At 40.9% G+C, this 20,229-nt stretch overlaps 1 protein-coding gene across 1 annotated transcript in view; it reads left to right on the top strand.

Moving 5' to 3' along the window:
• Positions 1-20,229, top strand: part of LOC119650577 (methyl-CpG-binding domain protein 5-like) — a 372,857-nt gene that overhangs the window by 339,193 nt on the left and 13,435 nt on the right. The window contains exons 5-7 of the mRNA XM_038053402.1: positions 5,925-9,328; positions 9,423-9,522; positions 16,147-16,287. Coding sequence (XP_037909330.1) covers positions 5,925-9,328; positions 9,423-9,522; positions 16,147-16,287 — 3,645 coding nt within the window. The remainder of the gene's footprint in view (positions 1-5,924; positions 9,329-9,422; positions 9,523-16,146; positions 16,288-20,229) is intronic.

The following is a 20,229-nucleotide window of genomic DNA, read 5'->3' on the forward strand; positions in this document are numbered from 1 at the left end:
CTGCTCTATCAAGTAGAAGTAATTATCATTATAATTGATGGTGTTTTTTTTAATTCATTGAAAAATATTGGAAAAATCTGCAATTCGAATCCTTTTACGCCATTACTGGAAGCTAGCTTTCAGTGCAGCGGCAACAACAAAAAAGATATGCGAAGTTGAAGATGAGAACGTGGTTTCGGATAGTACTGCACGAAACTGGTTCAAAAAGTTGAGCGACGGCGACACTAACCTCGAAGACAAAGCACATTAAGGCCGACCTTCGACTGTGGATTTTGAAGCAATCGGTGAAAGCATTGCAACAAATTCCTCAGTCAGCACTCAATCAGCTAGACTCGGCATTCCACAAACTTGAATCGTGCGGCATCTTCACGGTCTTGGAGAAGTGAATAGGTGTTGCAGAAAAATTCAAGCTCAACGACGTGTCGACACCTGCCGAATCGTTGCGACGAAAAGCGGGTCTATTTCAACAATCCAGACAAACAAAATCAATGGCTGGATCCTGGGCAAATGGCGGAACCGGTAGCAAAACGGGATCGATTTTGAAGGAAGACACTTTTGTGCGTTTGGTGGAATTTCGAAGGTATAATTCACCTTGAGCTGGTTCCAAATGGTCGAACCATAGACACAGACCTCTACTATACCCAACTTGATCGAATGTATGGTGCACTCGGCAAAAAATACCCGGCTTTGACCAATCATGCAGCAAGATGACGCAAAACCACATAACGCCAGATAAATCCAAGAGAATAAAAATCTCGACGCCGTTGAACTTCTTCTGTATCCAGCTTATAGTCCGGACTTGTCTGATCTGACTGTCATCTTTTTCTTTCCATGGCGCACTTTTGTCGTGGCCGCAAATGGCCGAAAATGGGTACCGGCAGTTTTTCGCCTCTAAAAACAACGAATCAACGATCAACGAAAGCCGCCTATGATAGCATAGCCAGGGTAAAAGTGTACACGGCCATGAGAAAATTCGGTATCCCGATGAAACTGATAAGACTGACTAGGCTGACCCTGACCAATATGCGAGGCCAGATAAAAGCAGCAGGATCACTCTCAAGACCATTCGACATCAACGGCGGTCTACCACAAAGGGATGCCCTATCATGCATCCTCTTTAACCTGGCCCTGGAGAAAGTGATCCGTGATGCTGAGGTAAGTGGAAGGGATACGATCCTCTTTAACTCCACCCAACTACTGGCCTATGCTGACGATATCGACATCATGGGAAGAACGACCCGAGACGCACAAACTGCCTTCATCCAAATCGAGCAGGCGGCAATCGGGGCGAGATCTTGGGCTGCACTTCAATGAAGCCAAGACAAAATATATGATGGCAACGTCAGCACCGAAAACCAACTAACCAACAACATAAAATCGCACTGATGAAAGGGAAGAATAAAGATAGGAGAATATAACTTTAAGACCGTTGATAATTTCTCCTATCTAGGGTCGAAAATCACAACCGATAACAACTACGATGATGAAATCCGTGCACGGTTGTTGACACCCCACAAAGTCTATTTCAGCTTAAAAAAACTGTTCCGCTCGAAACGTCTTACTATAGGGTCAAAGCTCTTACTGTACAAGACAATGATCTTGCCAGTCCTCATGTATTCCTCGGAGACTTGGGTTCTTAGCTAGAAGAATTGCGAACTCTTGGCCGCGTTCGAGAGAAGAATCCTCCGAAGAATTTTTGGCCCCCTACATGAGGATGGACGATTCCGTAGCCTACATAATGACGAAATCTATGAGCGATCCCATGATCAAGTCGTGATGATAGGTGGATTCGAGTAATAGATTCAATTGGTCGTTACTTTGAAATTTAATTCGTTTTCGTTTGTTGTAAAATTTTGTTTGAATTTTTAATAAAAAATCGGAAAAAACTTTTGGTTCACCCCTAAATTTAACATCCCATTCTAACGGCTGGAAAATGACTTTTGTGCGTCATTAGATGTAGAATACGGATTTGCTTTGGCAACATTTTTAATTATTGTAACATTAGATAATGTTGCGTAAATTGGATTCCTAGATGCAAGGAGGTATTCACCATGGCATTAGTTGGGGTTGGGATATGCTGGAGAGCGACTTCATTTCACAATAGAAATAATCAATGGTCCCATCTACGGGTAAGGGCTTCGAGCAGCCCAATTAGCGCTTTGGAGCGTCGTTTTGATGCCAGAAACTCCTAAGAGCGTGACTGTTGTTATGGTAGTAGGGACTATCTTAGACCCGCTGCTGTCCAATGTACGTAAAATTTTGTCCATTACTATTAACCAGAGCACCGGTGAGATGGCGCCACCCTGGGGCGTGCCTCTAATTATAATAATAATCGTTGGCGCAACAATCCATATTAGATCTAGGCCTTGGAGTGTGTTAGAGCACTTCATTCAAGACCTTAACGGTACACTACAGTACACTGTAAGAGGCAATTTGCTCAGCATTGCGCTCTAATTATGTTTACCGGTAACGTCCGGTCTCGTAGGGTTCAGTCCCGTTCTGAAATTCAATGGCAATATCCAGCTATATTATTTCGAGCACCAAATAATCTGCAGTTTCAAAATTTAGCTGGATTTGGGAATTTTGAATTCGGAACTCCTTGAAGGCAACTCTGTCATTCGGTGTGACAGAGACAACCCTGGCGGCGTCATCATCCTGATCCCCTTTTGGGGAAACTCATTTTTTCCTCATCTTGTTTCCCTTATGATCGCATTACGTTCCAATTTTTCAAAGCACAGGAACGAGCATTTGACTAGTGTTCAGGCGGCATTGATTTGCTGGAACTTGAAGTTTTTTCGGACGTACATTCACAACCGTACCTTCTATTTTTAACCATCCGTAAGCTCGGTAATTATTTTTCCTTGGAGTATAGCTCCTATCGTCCTTCGTCTCTTCCCCGACTAGATGCATCTGATCCACATCTTCAGCAATACCCCTTCTTTAATTGAGTACGTTATTAGCTTGACGACAATGCTGGGCCCGATCCCGCTGGATCTCTTAATCTTTTTCCCCTTTCCCTCCTTCATCATTTCAATAGCCTGTGGGAAAAGGTCATCATTCCCTCTATGCAAAGAAGTAGCGGTTATACGCTTTCCGAGAACTGCGGTTTTATTTCCTGCTACAAAAAATCTTTGAGAGATGTGTCAACGACTGATTGTTTGTATAATTTGACCACCTTATAGCTAAAAGCCAACATGGTTTTATGAAACGTCCATCAATTTGTACCAAACTGCTACAGTTTCCTAATTTCACGCAACACTTCTGCCCAATTCATTTAACATTCTTCTATCATAGTTCGTCCCTATCTCTCTAATATGGCATACCCTAGCCATTTTTCATCATCCTCTCTGCTTATTTGCCCTTAATCTTAACCACTTATCCTCTGTAGTTTCTTCAATAGCCTGCGTGTTTCCGCAGCCGAACTTACATACTCTGGTTCACTGGTGTTTTGTTGTTGAACTGGCACTAAATGTCACTTGCTGCTGAATTTCACTCAGTTCAAGGATTCATAACACTCTTCAAATTTCTCGTTCGAGCATCCTTGAGAATTGCTCCCTGATGTGGTTATCTTTCCGCATCTGTGATTGTCCCTCCTTTAAGAAGAACTGTACCCGTACAGACTGCCCTACACGCCTCTACTCTTTTAATCGCCCTTACCTAATACCACACAGAAATTTCCTCGATATGCATACTTCTTCTAATTCCTTCTCTACCGGTCTACTGGACTGTTCCGCCTTTACTGACATCTACACGGCTTTATATAGCATGCGTAACCCTGAAATTTGAACAATGCTCTCTCTCTTTTTTATACTCCCTATTTTCTAAGTTTTTACTATTTCCTCCTTCGCGTGGCAATATTTACCTGGATTTTCACTGTATATTATCCTTTTCAAATAACTAAATGAAATACATCGGGCTAGGCTTATTCAATTTTAGAGCGCATAATCCGTAATTCAGGGAGCTTCTGTTACCCTGCCTTCAGTGCAACATGCCACCCCGCCTCACATGTCCTCACTTTGCAGCATGACCTCAATTAAGTTTTGCGGATATATCTGATCCCCTCCAGCAAAGAAGCATTAGCGATGATAGGCCCATCTTTTTCAGGAGAGGAAGGATGTGGAAGACATCGACAATGATATTTTACAAGGGCTGAGAGAGTAATTTCTCAATTTTGTGCAGAAAGGAACAAAAATATCCTTGTCCACTGAGTAGTTGAGTTAGGAAATAATAGGACTCATCGTACCTTCGGCTGAATCATGGTAGCACGTCTGCGATCAGTTATGGCTCATATATTGCTCGATTTGCCTAGAATTGCTGTCTTGCGCTGAAATGAAATTACCAATATCGCTTACTTCGAGACGTGCGATAGGGAACATATCTGCTGCCAAACATGTGTTCTTGCAAAAGTCTCCGTCGTTGAACCTGCGTTGTGCGCTTGCGGTACATCTCACCAGCGGCTTGGATACCATCGTGATCTCACCAACTTGTATAGGAGGAACTGTGGCGATCCTCTTTTTGGTCAGGACCTTTACTTCTATTTTTTCAGAGCTAAAGGGAATCAGCGCTCGGTCATAGATCTGCTGACTTGTCGCATTACCATTCCCAGGGTACGTTAGGTTTGTTCGACCGAAAGTAAGAATGAAGGCTTTACTTCGGAGCACTATTTATCGATAGTTGGTGATTGTGCGCATGTGTGTGAATGTCTGATCGTTTCGATCAATTCCACAATCACATCAATTATGGACCATCCATCCATCGTTCGCAGCCCAAATCACGTCAACCAGTTTTTCGAGCAGTTTCCTCTTTGTGTCCAACATATTGAGAGTATTGAGTTCGCAGCTTTCTAGTAAGAGGGAAAATATCTGCTGCCAAACATGTGTTGAACACGTTGAGTCCAACTTATGCTTTAATATGACATTCACCATGTTCTGTAAGCAGCGTGCTTGTTGATTTCGTGGTGGAGTTCACTCTTCGCGGTTTGGTATTTGCCAGATCTAAGGACTACCTCGTCTTGACCTCTTGCGCGTTCTGTAATCTTCTAGTGCCTCAGGCAATTCCTTCGCTCATTGCAGTTGTTTGCCAGCTCATAGGTGGTTTCTCGTGGCTATTTTCAGATTTGAGGTACAGCAAGTTACTGTCACAGAGCTCACCCTTGAGTTAATGATCCAGTAACGGCCCTTTTTTTCGTGCCGGTCTTGAGACTTATTTATCTCTTTTTAAGATAGTTTCCGAAAGTTTATCTATGTCGTTCCCGAAGTTCCACATGATATTTTCCAGACGTGAGTACATAAGGAGACGTTGATTACTTTGAAGGAAATGTGCTGGTTATCATTAGCTATGACCAATATCCTCAATCGTTGCGCTGCTGGCTAAGAATTCCGTAGAAAAGATCACGTCGGAGATAGAACCCTGATAATCAGGATCTCAAAAAGCCAGATTGCTACTAACATTTAAGACAATAGGTGGTTTCCTGACGGCAATCTCTAAGACGCGCGTCCTTCGGTAATCTGGTTAAGCCCTGTGCCACTGATCCTCAGCAGCTTAGTTTTCACACCCAAGCCCAACTGATGCGTGTTATCTTATGTAGTAAAACTCTGTGCTCAAAAATCAAATCCTATCCGGAGAGTGTAGTTACGTGTATGTTACATAGCATGAGCATATGCAAAGCACTTAAATTTCTTTGGGGACATCGCTTCCAGAGAAAATCTTGGAGAATGACTGTTTTCGAAGCGATGCACTTAAATAAATTAATAAATAAAATTATTTTCTGGTGTATAGCTCAAGTGAATATTGGCTCCCTTGCAAACCTTATTTGACCATTTTGCTATTCTTGCTTCGAACCGAAGAAATTACCCCAGTTTCAATAAGAACCAATGTTTAAAATGTCTACACATTGCAATAATTATTTCTTTTCTTGATTTCAGAACTCAAACGACGGAAAATCAATGACTTATCTGTGCTATCAACATCAGGCTCGGGCAAAATATCCACGTCACCAGTACCACAATGCAATTCTGTCACGGTCTATTCCGGCAATGTCATGCAAACTAGTCAAATAGTGACAAATAACAACAGTAATGGAACCAATTCTCGATTACAAATGCTGGGAGCGCAGCAGCCAGGTTCAGTGTCGAATATGGCATACCATTCACAGCAGCAGCAACCAATCAAACAAGAACCAGAAAATGAGAAATTAATCGGTAGTGTCACTTTGTCAAAGACGCCGCCTTGGAGGAAAAACTCAATCCTCCAGCAGCAACAGAGTCAAACCGGTCAGAGTACAACTTTACAGCAACAAAATCAAATGTATGCCACTGGCAACGAGAGGATACCTCCCTTACCCCAAACCCATTTACAACAGCAAAGTCAAAATATGACGCCACCGTGGCAGCACCAGCAACAGTCAGATTTGATACAAACCAGAGTTGTTAAGAGTAGACAATCTCCTAATGTTACTGGTACCTCCGCAAATAAAAAGAAGCCTAACTTCAAGGATGATCCCACCGGATACCTTGACCACCAAACAGCCATATTACATAACTCGATATTGAATGTTGTTAGTAGTCCTGATTTGAATGAAACACCGCCACCTTCCTCTGTAGAGGAGGAGGATAATTTCAATGTATCTGTGAAAGTAGAGAATCGGGAAGAAAGCGAAATGCCTGTCAGGAATGAGCAACAGCCCGCAACGTCTGTGATACAGCAAAATCAAAATTTGTATCCTCGAAATCATCTTCAGCCAAGTATAGAATCAAAGCAACAGCCTGCATTAGTAATCAAACAGCAAGTGCAGCCGCATTTGCAACCAGTGAACCATCCCAATTTCTTATATCAACAGAATCAGCCTAGGATGATGGCACCATCTCAAATAGCTGAAAAAGTGCATCATCAACATCTTCAACAGCAACAGCCAGGACTCACTGGTTCGAATCAGTCTATACAGCAACAACCGCTTTCTCAAGCGCAGATTCTTGCTACTAATGTTCCTTCTAGTCAACATCAGCCACAATATTTAATTGAAAAGCACCAACCCAATCAAAATCCGAACCATCATGGTCAACTGATAAGGAACGCTCACTTCCTTACTGAAGCCGACCAGCAGCAAGCCACTACCACCACAATCGGTGGCCAAACGGTGACTCATTTCCCCAATGGAATGGTTCAAGTTGAGCAAAACTGTGATAATAATAGCATGATGATACCCTTGAAACCACAACAACACGTACAATTGCAGCAGCAGATACATCAGCATAACATGCTCTACAGGCAAAGTCAGCAGTACCAGAAAGTTGCGGGTCCTTCTCTGAGATCTGTTTCCTCTTCTTCTGTATCTGTGGCTAATTTACCTGCTACCTACCACAACAGTTCCAGTGGTAATGAAGTTAAGATAGGGGTGTCCCATGAATCTCCGGTTTCGTCTAGTACGACATTCAGCCAGACAGGTTCAGAGCCAGTGAGATCTATGTTGGATAGTAAGGGTCCGGCACAGGTTGGAGCAATCTCGACTAGTAACGAGAGTCCTATAACATGTCCATCCCCAGCTGATTCAGATTCTACATCGTCAACTATTAAAAGTGTTCCCTCGCCAGCGGCTCAGGTTATATCGCGTAGCCAACAGCCAGGAAGTACGTTCGGCACTTCGCAAACTACAAGTAGAAATACAATAACATCAGTTCAGGCTGGGCGAACTATTACCGTTACAACAACATCTACAACAAGTGAGAAGAGTACATTACAGCCGACTTTGGGGTTGGATTCTCAAACTATTCAGAATAGAGAATTCCAGTATCATTCACAAAAGCTATCTCCGAATCATCTGATTCCTGTCTCAAGCACTTTATCTGGTCTCCAGCTGCAGCCTGCTATGCGCGAGGCAGGAAATCAACTTATAATGACATCAACTGGTCAACTAATTGTCATGCCAGCTCCTCCACAACCGAGCAAATCTGCAACAAATCAAGTTCTGATCAGCAGTCCTAGTGGCAATAACCTCATGCACCAACAAAGCGTGGCTGTTATAAATCAGCAAGGAGGTGTAGTCAATAGTGTAGATGTAGCCAATTCCACAACGAATCACATAATCCAGAATTCTCCCAATGGACTTGTTATTCAAAATGCCACAACAGGATTGGTTCAACCTTCAACTAATATGATCCAACAGGGCACAGGGAATTTGATTAGTCAAAACGGGCAGAACTTCATAGTCAATCCAGCTACAAATGGCATACAGCCGATGCTGCTTAATAACTCAAATCTCATCCAACAGAGCGGACAAAATTTGAATCTAATTCAAACAGGTCCTAATGGAGCTAAAGTTATTTCAAATAGCGGAAACATATTGAACCAATCAGGGAATTTAATATCCCCGAATAATAGCGGTTTGATTGGCCAGCAAACAGTCGTATTAAATACGCTGCCGAATGGCTATGTTATCCAACCGAATTTCGCTACCGTAGACGGTCAAGTAGTTGGTCAGATTGTCAATCAAGACAACGGAAACGCATCATTTTTGCAACAACAACAAACGCGGCAGATTATTTTGACCTCACCTGATTCAAAAAGGAAAGCGAAGAAGCGAAAAAGCAGTGCGAGCTCTTCCCCATCCACGCCTTCTAGTCTATCGCCACAACAAAGTCCAAATATTCAACAGCAACAACAGCCTTCTTCTATGGTTCAGATAACATCACAATATCCTTCGCAAGGATTCCAAATCAGTCCAGGCATTCAAGGAATAGCAGTGGTAAACAAAAACACTCAACCGACTGCCCCACAACAACAAATCATCTTCCAAAATGGTCAATTGATTCAGCCTATGAATATCATTGGACAACAACTTCTAGTTCCGGCAGGATTAGTTGTTGCACCTGACACAACTCTGCTTCAGATTCAAAATATCGGTCCCTGCGGCAACATTCTGACTCCCCAAGGAATGGTCTTACGCGCTCCTAGTCCCCAAAATAAGAATTTCCTCTCGCCAAGCGGTCCAGCTGGTCAGCAGTTCATTGTTAGCGGGAATAACCAAATGAGTCCTTTAAGCCAATTGTATGGAGCTCCCGTGAGCTTGGTAGTGCCACAGTCGAATGCAACAGGTGCGACAGCAACGTTTGTGCAACAAAATGCTACGATCGTTCAACAACATGCAACGTCAGCAAGTGTTGGAGGAGCAGGTAATGCAACAAGTGGTGTGAACACTAGTAGCGCTAGTGCTGGAACGACTAACCAAGATCAGGGACAAAATCAAGGAACGGCTAGTCCGCCTGATACTACCACGCATAGCCCACGAAGTCCGGAACGGCCACCAAGTGAGCGGAGTGGTGGAAGTGATATGGTAAGTGAAAATGGCTTTGCCTAAATGAAATGATCATGAATTAAGGATTCTTGGTGGAGTTATTTAATTCGTCCTGTTTTTTTTCTCTCTGAAGGTACAATGCGTGTCTAGTTCTGAACCTGATTCAGTTGTGTCTCCGGTTGCTGCTGACAGCGCACAGTCTCCATCTACTACGGACTATGACCGGAGTAGCAGTAAGTATTTTTTGGAGTAGTGGAATAAGAGAAGAATAAGGTATTGTTCCAGAAAACTTAGACCTTTGGATTATTGTAGATGTGAAGGTGAAATATCTGATGTTTAGGTATCTTTTTTGTACTTTAGTGTAGATTTACCAGACTATACCTAGTGTAGGTATTTTCATTGGTGAGTTTGAGACTTGATAGTATGCTTAGCAAGAAGACTGCATGCTCTTATGGTTGGCGACTCTAGAGCATTGCTGAGTATAACCACTGAACTGGGAATCTATTTTGTTTCCTAACAAATCTTATTTCATCAATTAATTGCAACGACACCGTCCACGATCGTCAGTATATATGTCGTTTCCAAATGCAACTATAGCTGTTCTATCGTTGTTAGATCGTAATAGAATTTGCTGGTTTAAATGAGACGAGTAAAAGATCTTGCTCTGCAATGATTGTAGAGCAAAGTGAACGATAGGATCTGCTTCTATACTATTCGAGCTCGACAAGTGGCAAAAAGTTTATTGACCTGTGTTATGGTCCAGGGGTACGAGAAAGGCCAACTGATTAGCCCAACGTACCTCAAATTTTGAACATCCTCTGTTCATTATCACTGGTGAACAAAGTGAAACTAATTTGTTCTTGAATTTGATGAATGATGGAAGTTGGAGAAACTTATTGATAACGATGATTTAATCTCGGTCGATTGAAGCGAGTGCCAACTACTTCATATGAGACAACGGAACAGCATATCAGTGTGGTAGTTTAACCCGGACCACAATGATCATTGCCCTTATGGACTTGTCTAAACGCTAAATCCGTTAAGTGAAGTCCTAGGACAATGGGACTATTCTAAGGAGGCCGTTGTATATTGCAACAAACGGTTGAGATTCTTCAAGACTGAGTGTCCTTGTATCAGGCTGGTAATCTGCCTGTCAAAATTCAAACTTCAACTCCAAAGCTGCTAGGGGACTTGAGCTCCAGACGATGCAATGACGAAAATCGTGAAATGAAATCTACTGAGATCTATCTAACAGATAGCTACTTGGCCTATTGCAATCTTAATAGTCGGTAAGGGAGTCGTAGGCAACTCTCCTCTTCAGAACGAAAGCCTCAAGCCACAAGCATTCCTCTGGATCCGCAATCAACTGGATTTCATTTTGACCCTACGTATATACTCGTATGATGAATGTTAGAGAAAGAAAGCATCTTGTGAATGGGTGCGACTGTACGCATCAGAAATTTATTCTCATTCTCATTCTGGGATTAAGGGATTAAGTCCGAGCTAGGAATTTTGGGGGGGGGGGGGGATCTAGAATACTTTTTTTTACATCTCGATATAGCTCTCACAACAGGATTACGCTTCCTAACTCTAACTTAGAAATAATATAGGCTGTTAAATTCTGGTTTCGTTTAGTTTTCGGTGGAGTAACACGGTCCTTACTCGTGTTCAGCCGCACTATATGCCTGTATTCATTCAATTCTGCTGTAAAATACTGCAATATATCCATCTCCACCATCACTAAAACTGACCAAACACGTAACGTCCCAGTCCAACTAGCTATTTAAATTTGATTGAGATACCTAAAGCAAGAGAATATTTTCGCAAACTTTCATACTCCCTACCCTTCCTGTCGTGATCTCTGAGTTTCAGCAGCAGCCCTCCACTGGGGTCGTACAAGCGAGCAACTACACTTAGAATTTTCCACTTGGTAAATAACTTGTATTGTTCTTTTTTATGTTAAATTGGGACACTGGTACAGAACCGTCTCAACTTGATCTTGGGGCTGAGATAACTCCACATTTTTTAAGTCATTCTCGGTCTTTTTGAATCCTGTGTAAAGTCATTCAATCGCATATTTTCCAGGACAGCTTTCCGATTAGCTGCCCACCTAGTTGAGGGCAGTTTGCCTTCTGTCAACATCTCCGTGATCTGGATTATTACTTTGTCCGCTTCAACACTCGTCGCTCTATATAATGAGCCCTTCACCTAGAAAATGTTTTTTTTATTATTCATTTAGTATCGTTGTCGGAGGTACAATCTTTATTCACCTGATGGAGGGTTCCACTCGCCTACCATGTTGTATATAATCTAAGCCATAAGTGATGGTTCAAAATAGGCATCTTCTCTAGAAAATTCGCAATTTAATTTGATCTTGTTTCAGAAGAATTTGACGGTATGTCGCTGGAAAATCCATACTTGAATTTACGAACGCGAGTGGTAAAGTTAATGATGTGGATTTGCAATTTTGGACCAGAAAAGATCCTCTGGTTAAGTTTGGTTCCATTAAAGGTAGAGTTTGAAGTCTTCAACACATTTCTGAAGTTTGTTGTGGTTGTTTCTATACGGCTGGCATCCAGGTACGGTATGTAAAAAGTCGATAGACGATTTATCTAGTATTCTAAATGTCCCATTCCTGGACGTTGACGTTATTATTGTGTCCGGCTTCGGGAGGGAGGAGCGGCAGCTCCAAGCATTCAAACTTAATATTAGGCCCATTATACTATTCTCTAAAGCGCCTGTTCAGATGGTTTCCTATCTGCGCCTTCACAAGTTCTCAGAACATCTCCCCGAGTTACCTGATGTTTGCCTATTGATTCCCATAGACACATGGGCATACTATATGGTTGATTAACCGCTTTCTGCTTCCAAATTAATGGTTGGGAAACAGGAGAGGGGAAGAAGATAGATTTAGGCAAGTCGGTTGCATCTCAGTAATCTTTCATCCCTTAACCAAAGTTCAATATCGACCACCAGACAATGCGTCTATATATCAAAAAGGGTTTATAGGTGTTTACATCCAGTTGGTGTGAAAATTCCCTAGTCTCACTCATCACATCTTTCCTGGATGTGGTGCTTCCGCGTTGATTTTGAAACCTGACTCCAGGCGCTAGTTGCATTTCCACTCCTTGTAAAGTTGTTATAGTGTAGCTGCCGGTAGTATTCTTAGTGGACATTATTAGTCCATTACTTCTAGCGTTCACCGTGAGTTTGTTATCGAGTTACCTATTATATATCGTCTGCGAAATTCCGCTTCTTTGTCTTCACACTTGGATTTTTAGTAGAAAGGAAGTTAGACTGATCGATCGAAGTTTGTATGCCATATGGGTGGTTTTGCCAAGTTCGGAAATAAACATTTCTTCCATCAGAGTGAAATTATGCGACTTGTTTGCACTGATGAAGGGAACAAGTGGTTCCCGAAATATCGGTATTTGCAAGAATAAATACCCACACCAACGAAAAAGAAACAACAAGTTTTATTATTTCAATTTCTTCCATGTGTCATCGGATTGTTGGAATCTAAAAAGGTGTGAAGGATATGAGTTTATAATCTGGATGGGTCAACTCAGCAATATTTTCTATTATTAAGGTAGGAATCATGTCATCTGGTTCCAGTGCATTTGGCTGAATGGAACGGCTGCAATCCTCTTCATTTTGTAATCGTAGATAATCTAGTTGCTGGTTGCATCCTTTGACTAGGATGCGGTTTAACGAGTTAGTCTTTTCATAGGAGCGTCTTTAAGATTTTGCTGATCTTTGGTTCTTTTTCAGAGCGTTCTAAATTTCTTTATACTGATTTTAGCATTCAGTTCATTTGATCTTCAGAGCTTGATTGAGGGCTACCTTTGTTGTCCTTTTATTATCAAAGCCGAGTTCCCCCATAGTGTCTTATCCTGCTTTACCTGACCGAGAGGGTTCCATATCCATTACAAAATCAACGCGCTTATGGTCCAAGAGTGCGATATCATTCGATGCTTGTCAACATTCGACGAAAGTCGCAATGCAAGGGGACATCACCATCATATCGATGACTTCTACCGTGATCACTTTAATAAAATAATAAAAGTGAATTCATTGCCTAAGTTAAGGATCTGTAGTTCTAGGTACTTAAGGAAAATGAGCAAAGCGACCAAGAATTTCCTTTCCTGTTCTGTTTTTACCATCTCAAGTAAGTTCTTGTCCTAAGCTCGTAATAGAGCTGCCAGCCCCTTTTTTCCTCAATCTTCTTAATGTTTGCTTTGGAAACACCGGCAGTTAGGAAATTTCTCCTCGCCTGCTACCTAGCAGTTGAGGAGACATAAAGCTGTTTTAGAACCTTGGCACTATTGCGCTTCTTTGGAAACCAGAGAAAGCACTTGTTGAGCGATGACAGCTCAGTAGCCTTTTTCAGTTAGTCGTACCTTCTCCCAGTCATCGTTGAAGGAGGGGAGATTTTGCCTGTGTCTTCTCGTTCGTGCCATCTTCGTCAAAGTTTAATTGACGACTTGAACTAAAGCCTAACTCCTTGCGATGGTGCTTTGCTTACCACTAAGATGAGTTTCCTTCTAAGCCCTGCCCACTCCTCACTATCGTAGGTTCTGTAGGTTGGTATTATCAGATGTGCAAGAATCATCCATCGCTTTCGATAGCATTTTCTGTAAATTATTTGGGTTGACAAGTTTTGATCGTCCCCAGACTTCTTGGATGATCCTTCTATTACACTCTTCCTACAACCCAGTTTGCCCTACTTAATCGAAGGCGGTTTTTTTCCCGGATTTTTTTTTTCTGAATGCGGGCAGATGTTTGCACGTGAGCATAACTTTGTTCTCAGCAGGTCGCTCCGATTGGAAGTTGGAACTGGGCTCATCAAGGGTTGGATCTCAACTGAATTGTTTTCTGATTTAATATCAGAAGAATCTGAGACTAGGTTGAGTTTCTCCCTGAATGAGGCTCAACGTTGGATCTTATTATTTACTTTGCTGTTTTAGAGTGATTTGATTCACTGCCATAGTATTAGTTTTTTTCTGGTGAAAATAGGCTGCTGACAAAGCTTTTAGTGACGGTGGCAATACTAGCTAAAATTGGAATTTGCCTGGTACTCGGAATTCACCGTTCGTATTCACCGGTCGCGGCCACGTGTTAGCCTCTAAGACGTCTCAGTCCCTAAGCATGGAAGTCGAACCTTATCTTCGGGCTTTGTCTCTCAGCTTCCGGTTTTCCTCTTAGTTTCCCAGAAGATCTCCCTTATCTAGTTCCCTCATTACATCGTAGTAGGTAGTCGACTAGAGAACTTGTGGAATATGTTGTTTAGAGAACCACCGCACCAAGAAATTGGGTGAAATTGAAGGCAGTGCTGAGCTATCACTTCTGAGATCGATTATAAGACTTGATATTTTTTGGGGACGGATTCGCAACCGAGCATTTAAATAATGGTAGCATGCGTGCAACATTCCCCAGGAGAAGGGGACTAGAAAAGGCTTCGATCATATCAAATGTGTGCATCTTTCTGTAGCTGGGTCTGCAAATATGAGAGCTATCAAGAACGATTGGTCGTAGGTTCAGTCCAGTCCTTCACATTATCATTTAAGGAAGATGGAATCATAAGCACAGCTTTGGCAGAATTTGATTACATCGAGTTCGTAATGCTTAAAGTCGATTATTAGCATCGTACAATTACAAAAATCGATTTTTGTCAGGATTTTCAGGGCAAGCGAGATAGTTTCTGTTATTATATGGCACCGTTGAGGCTGATTCATGTAAGACTGCGAAAATGTGAATCTACTAGAGAATGTATCTTCAGAATGATAGAGTTGGTGATGCTAAAATCAAAGCTCTTGTGACTTCGTTTATAAGCGCATTGAAAGCGAATTATGCAGAGCCACCGGCTGTACTATTCTGTGATCTTGATAAGCTGATTCATTCATTGAAGAAAAAATAATAGGGACGACCGGTGGAAGTGGTAGAAACTATGCTTCGATATTAGGACAACTTACGGAAGTAGTCACTCTACAGTGGCCGTACCGTCGATGACGTCTTCCACTATCCGTTTGTGAAGACGAAATCTAGACCAATTTTTCGCTAGAAAATGTGGAGAACGTTTACTAACATTAGTTGTCGACACACCTGTGAGCAAGACTCTATGCTATTATTTGACATTTTTTTGTCTTTCGAGTCGGAGGGCTTAAGACCCACACACCTGGATGTCGTCCCTCATGTAGACACTCTTTGGCTTGACCTCTGTCGACTATCCTCTTGATGAAGCGTGAAAAAATGAGCCTTTATCTTGATGCGCGCAAAGTGGTTATCTCTGCTTATCCTCTACCATTTGTTGACAGACGTTTTAGTCGTTTCATGAATGCATTTTAGCTGATAGCGGCGAATGAGGATTTTGAAGATTGAGTTATGCAACACATCTCAGATCAAGCAGTGACTGATGGCGTGGACATTAGGTAATTGCACGCCACAGAAAGGTCATTCACGATGAATGTTGAACGTTTTCAGCTACTAGAACAACCACCCTCGTGTTCATAAGAAAATTTCAAAAGGATAGAAGTCTGCCCTTCATTAACTAAGTTTCATATTTTTTCATTGTTACGAGGATTATTTTCTTCGTTACCTCTACGGAGAGAGCAGAACGACTGCCATTTTTGGGAGGCGGAGTTTTACATTCTCTCGGAAGAGGTTTTACGATCATGATCTTTTGACAAGAGACTGAAGCGAGTTTGTTGGACCTGTGCGGATTTGTTAAATTCATTCATTTACATAATATTCTTGCCGAAATCTTAATCTAAAGAATAATTTACGTGTTTTTGCCATCGATATTTACAATTTTTTCAGTTTTCTGCTAAATTTCTAAATAAATACTCAAATATTTTTAGGCATATCATATCAGTCGAGTACTACTAACATGTATAAGCCATCTGATGCTAAAATTAGGCGAGTTGAAACTCCGCCACAATTCAGTTCGACCACCACAATTATCCAGGAGAGTTCAAATCAAATGCCACCGGATTCACATGGTAAGTATCGAGAGTCTTGGAGAAGAGAGTAAAGCAGGTTCTGATTTCCTTTCATTGCAATTTACACGATTTTCATATTTCCATACACTTTCACCCATTCATTCACTGCTCTTGCATTTAAAGTTTATTCGGATGTGCGTTCATTTTTGTTTTGAAAAAGTAGTTTTGTAAAGTTTGTATTGAATGTTTGTGTTTTTTACTGTTGTTGTTTTACATTAAAATGCATGTCCGGTTGTGATGTATTTGTAGAATTTATATTTTGGAATTGGCTAACAATTGTTTTGTTTTTTTTATTGTTTAAATCTTGATTGACTGAATTTGAATACGACATTGGATACTTTTTGATATTTCATTTTGTGTTTCAAAATCAACTTGCCAGCAAACGTAAACATAGATAATATTACACGAAACAAGTGTTACACGTCATCTATGCTTTGAAATCAGCATTTCAATAATTGTAATCCAATTGTATTATTTTAAGGGTCTGCATAACAACCATATGTTAAATGCAAAATATTGTTGCATTCGGGTTAGTTTCCTAACAAACAAACTCATAATCTTCTGGGTAAACATTTATGTGAATCCGGTTCCCTTGTATGTGCCGTTCATCACGTTGATAAATTGCTAACCAGAATGCGCAATTTCGCTACTCGTTTAAGATTGATTGTGAATTTATCAACCAAACTGATAATTATATCGGATTCCATCACTAATGCAAATCAGATTCTGTTTATTATGATGGTTTGCTATAAATAACTACAGATGGCGAATACGCCTTTGGTCTTCTTTTCGAGACAATATGTATCTTTTATTGATGATGATTGCCTGAGGCGAACTTACTAGACAACGAAGAATTCTCATCAGACGCTTCAATTTAGATGAATTGCCTTTGGTAACAATAACAAAACCATAGAACCGAAATGAAACAACACTTTCGATATCAAACACTACAAAAGATATCTCCTAAAAAACAACAAAGTAGTTTTCGATTAATTGTGAGAAAATTTATGCGAACTACCAAAACTATTATTCCTGCTGTGATTTAAAATAAAATTATGAAAATGAGAGATTTATCTCTGAAGGCTGACATTAATTCATGTTTAATTGGCGTGACAGTGAAATTTCGAACCGGCTGCAGATATGAAATTTGCATTAGAATGATGCCATCCAAAATGCCTTTGTACAGATTGATAGCCAGTTGGCATTTGTCCAAAATAGATTTGTTTACTTACGCTCTTTTCGGGCTTTACAAATTGGTTATTTGTTACAAAGCTTTCATTGTTTGTGGATTTTTCCACTAGTTCGTTTTTTTATCTCCTGAGGAATCCATGAAAGCATTGAAATTCTGAATAGAATGGACTTTTCATGCAGACATTTTTTGAACCATGTGTTTGTTCTGCCTGGGACTTTGAATAGTAAAAGTGTGAATATAAAGGAAATGAAGACTTATTGTTGGATCCACTATTGAAATCCAGGGAGTTCTCAGTATTTAGAACTAATTCTTATGACTTCTAGAAATCTTCAACTGTAAACTAGCGAAGGAAGATGTTAAAAGTTAAATTTATTCAGGGAAATATGTAGTAAATATTGGAGTGGGGATGTTCAAATGCTGACCCGAGTTGACTATTAGTAATAACGAAGGCAAAGTTGTATAACAATTAGACAAAAAATTGGCAAATTTTGGTCGTTCAGGTCTGCTCGCACCTAAGCGCAGCTTCATCAAATTTTCCATCGACGTGGTCTTGGCTGGTCCCTTTCCTATCCAGTTCGAAATATTATGACAGATACATCCAAACTTGCGGTGAAGGCAGCTTAGAATCAATCCTATTCATTTAGCCGGTATCAGCGAATGGACTACGTACTGTACGAAATCTTTGACAATACTGGTGTATCCATTCTAGTCAAACTTCGCAAGCTGCAGTGGGTAGGCCATGTGGGGCATATGGATGACGGTAGATTCCCCAAGCACACGCTGAAAGGTGTAGTTTGAGCCACACGACCACAAGGAAAAAATATTGGTGGCCATGCTATATGACTACAGCGGATCATTGGTAGGATTTAGCCATTGGAGCACGTGGTTAGGGGATCGAGAGGGAAGAATGTTTGCAATTGTCTTGTTCCATTCAGTTTTTTGCTGAAGCTCCCTCATTCATTTCAGAGTGTTAATATTAACTGCCACCCGGTATGTAAAATTTTGTTTTACTCATTTGAAACACGATGTTCCCAACAAAAGTTATCCTAATAAGAAATGGGCCGGTGTTAATGAAGGTAACTCGTATGGACCAGGCGATAATTCTGGTAATTGGTTGTTGAGGATTGTTTCAATTTTAGACGCTACTGTGCAGAATTCCTTGAATATAAAAGAAACAGAGTCGCAGCAGGATATGTTATTTTTGGTTGAGACTTTTTCTCACTAAGTAGAGGATGAATTGCTTGTCGTTGATTCCTGACTTCTATAAAGTTACGACCGTTGCCACAGTAGATGTTCTTGCAATTTCCTCGCCGGACAGTAACTCATTGAAGTGAATCTAGGAAACTTTCTGTTGATAAATTTGAAACCATTTCTAGGTGAATAGGGTTTTTGCGACCACTTATCTCGGCTTTTAACGTGAGTATAGATCCGTTCACAAAATGGAATAGTTGACTATTTTTAACCTGATGTTTAGAAAAACTGCCCACTTGTTATCAACATAACTGTGGCTTTACTTTTGATCTTGATCACAATTTGCGGCAACAACCATTGTTGGACTCTCCAATACTTTTGCCTAGCGATGGCTTGCAATGCTTGTATTTAAATAGGCAAATTCGTTTAGCCTTTAGAAGCTTGTTTGTGTGTGTACGTCCCTCATAATTCCAATTAAAGCGTATTCAAATTTACTGCTTCTTAGGATAGGAGGAGACGTTGATCCTTTCCTTTTTGAAAAGGTTGGTATTGCGAAGGAGAAAAGCTAAAAACTCTTACAGCTTATGGGATGAGTTTTCATGATCGATTGAATAGAGCGGCCAAGTGTTGTTACTTGGAAATGTAGTAAGTGATGCTCTGAAGGCCTTCCGACCATTTTGAATTCGTTAATAAAAGCAAGTATAGTACATTGAAGCTGGATTCTGATAAATCTATGATAAGCCCCCTTGAAACAAAATTTGTAGAATTTTCTTTGCTAGAGATATATTTCCACTGCTTGCTGGGGGCTATAAAATCCTCCTTTTCGATAAGCTTGCATTCCTCCTCTACTGTTTTACGCCATTTAGTCCTAGGCGACCAATCTGTCCCCCTACCTAGAATAGTGAGTTCCATGGCAAAGCATAGTCCGCAATAGATTTGTTGCTCTTCCTTAATATGTGGCCCACCCATTTCCATCTTCGCTGTCCATGAGTAACAGGGCCATGAGTAACAGGGCCATATGGCGTAGTTATTGTCTTAGGCCAGAATACTCCAATGAAATGGCGCGACTATCAATTGGTAGTGGTAGTCACTTTCCACGGACTACTCCTATATAATAGCACCAAGAGAACAATCGCAGCCTCAACTTAATGTTAATGTTGAGATAGTCACCTTTCCAAATTTCGAACAAACCAATGAAAGCAAATTTACCCCGGTTAATGCGGCGAATGACATCAAGCTCAGTACAGCTGAGATACGTGCTACAAATTGCTCGACAAACTACATTTTCGTCATGTTTTACTCTTTTGCATCTGAAAAATCGGACCACCGGAAGCTGAACGCTTCAGGCATGAAAGGTTTTGTTTATTTCTTTTATGAAGACATTTGAGTATGCATTTGTCCCATTAGTACGTAGCACGTAATATATGCATATATTATGTGAGAATATTCACCACCATTCAGGTGATATTGACACTCAAAGTCTTGAACTTGTAAAGAAGCGACAACTTCGACCTATTATAACTTTGTTAGTAATACTGGATCATGCTCTATGCTATATC

Source organism: Hermetia illucens, chromosome 3 (assembly GCF_905115235.1).
Source record: "Hermetia illucens chromosome 3, iHerIll2.2.curated.20191125, whole genome shotgun sequence".
Taxonomy (NCBI): domain Eukaryota; kingdom Metazoa; phylum Arthropoda; class Insecta; order Diptera; family Stratiomyidae; genus Hermetia; species Hermetia illucens.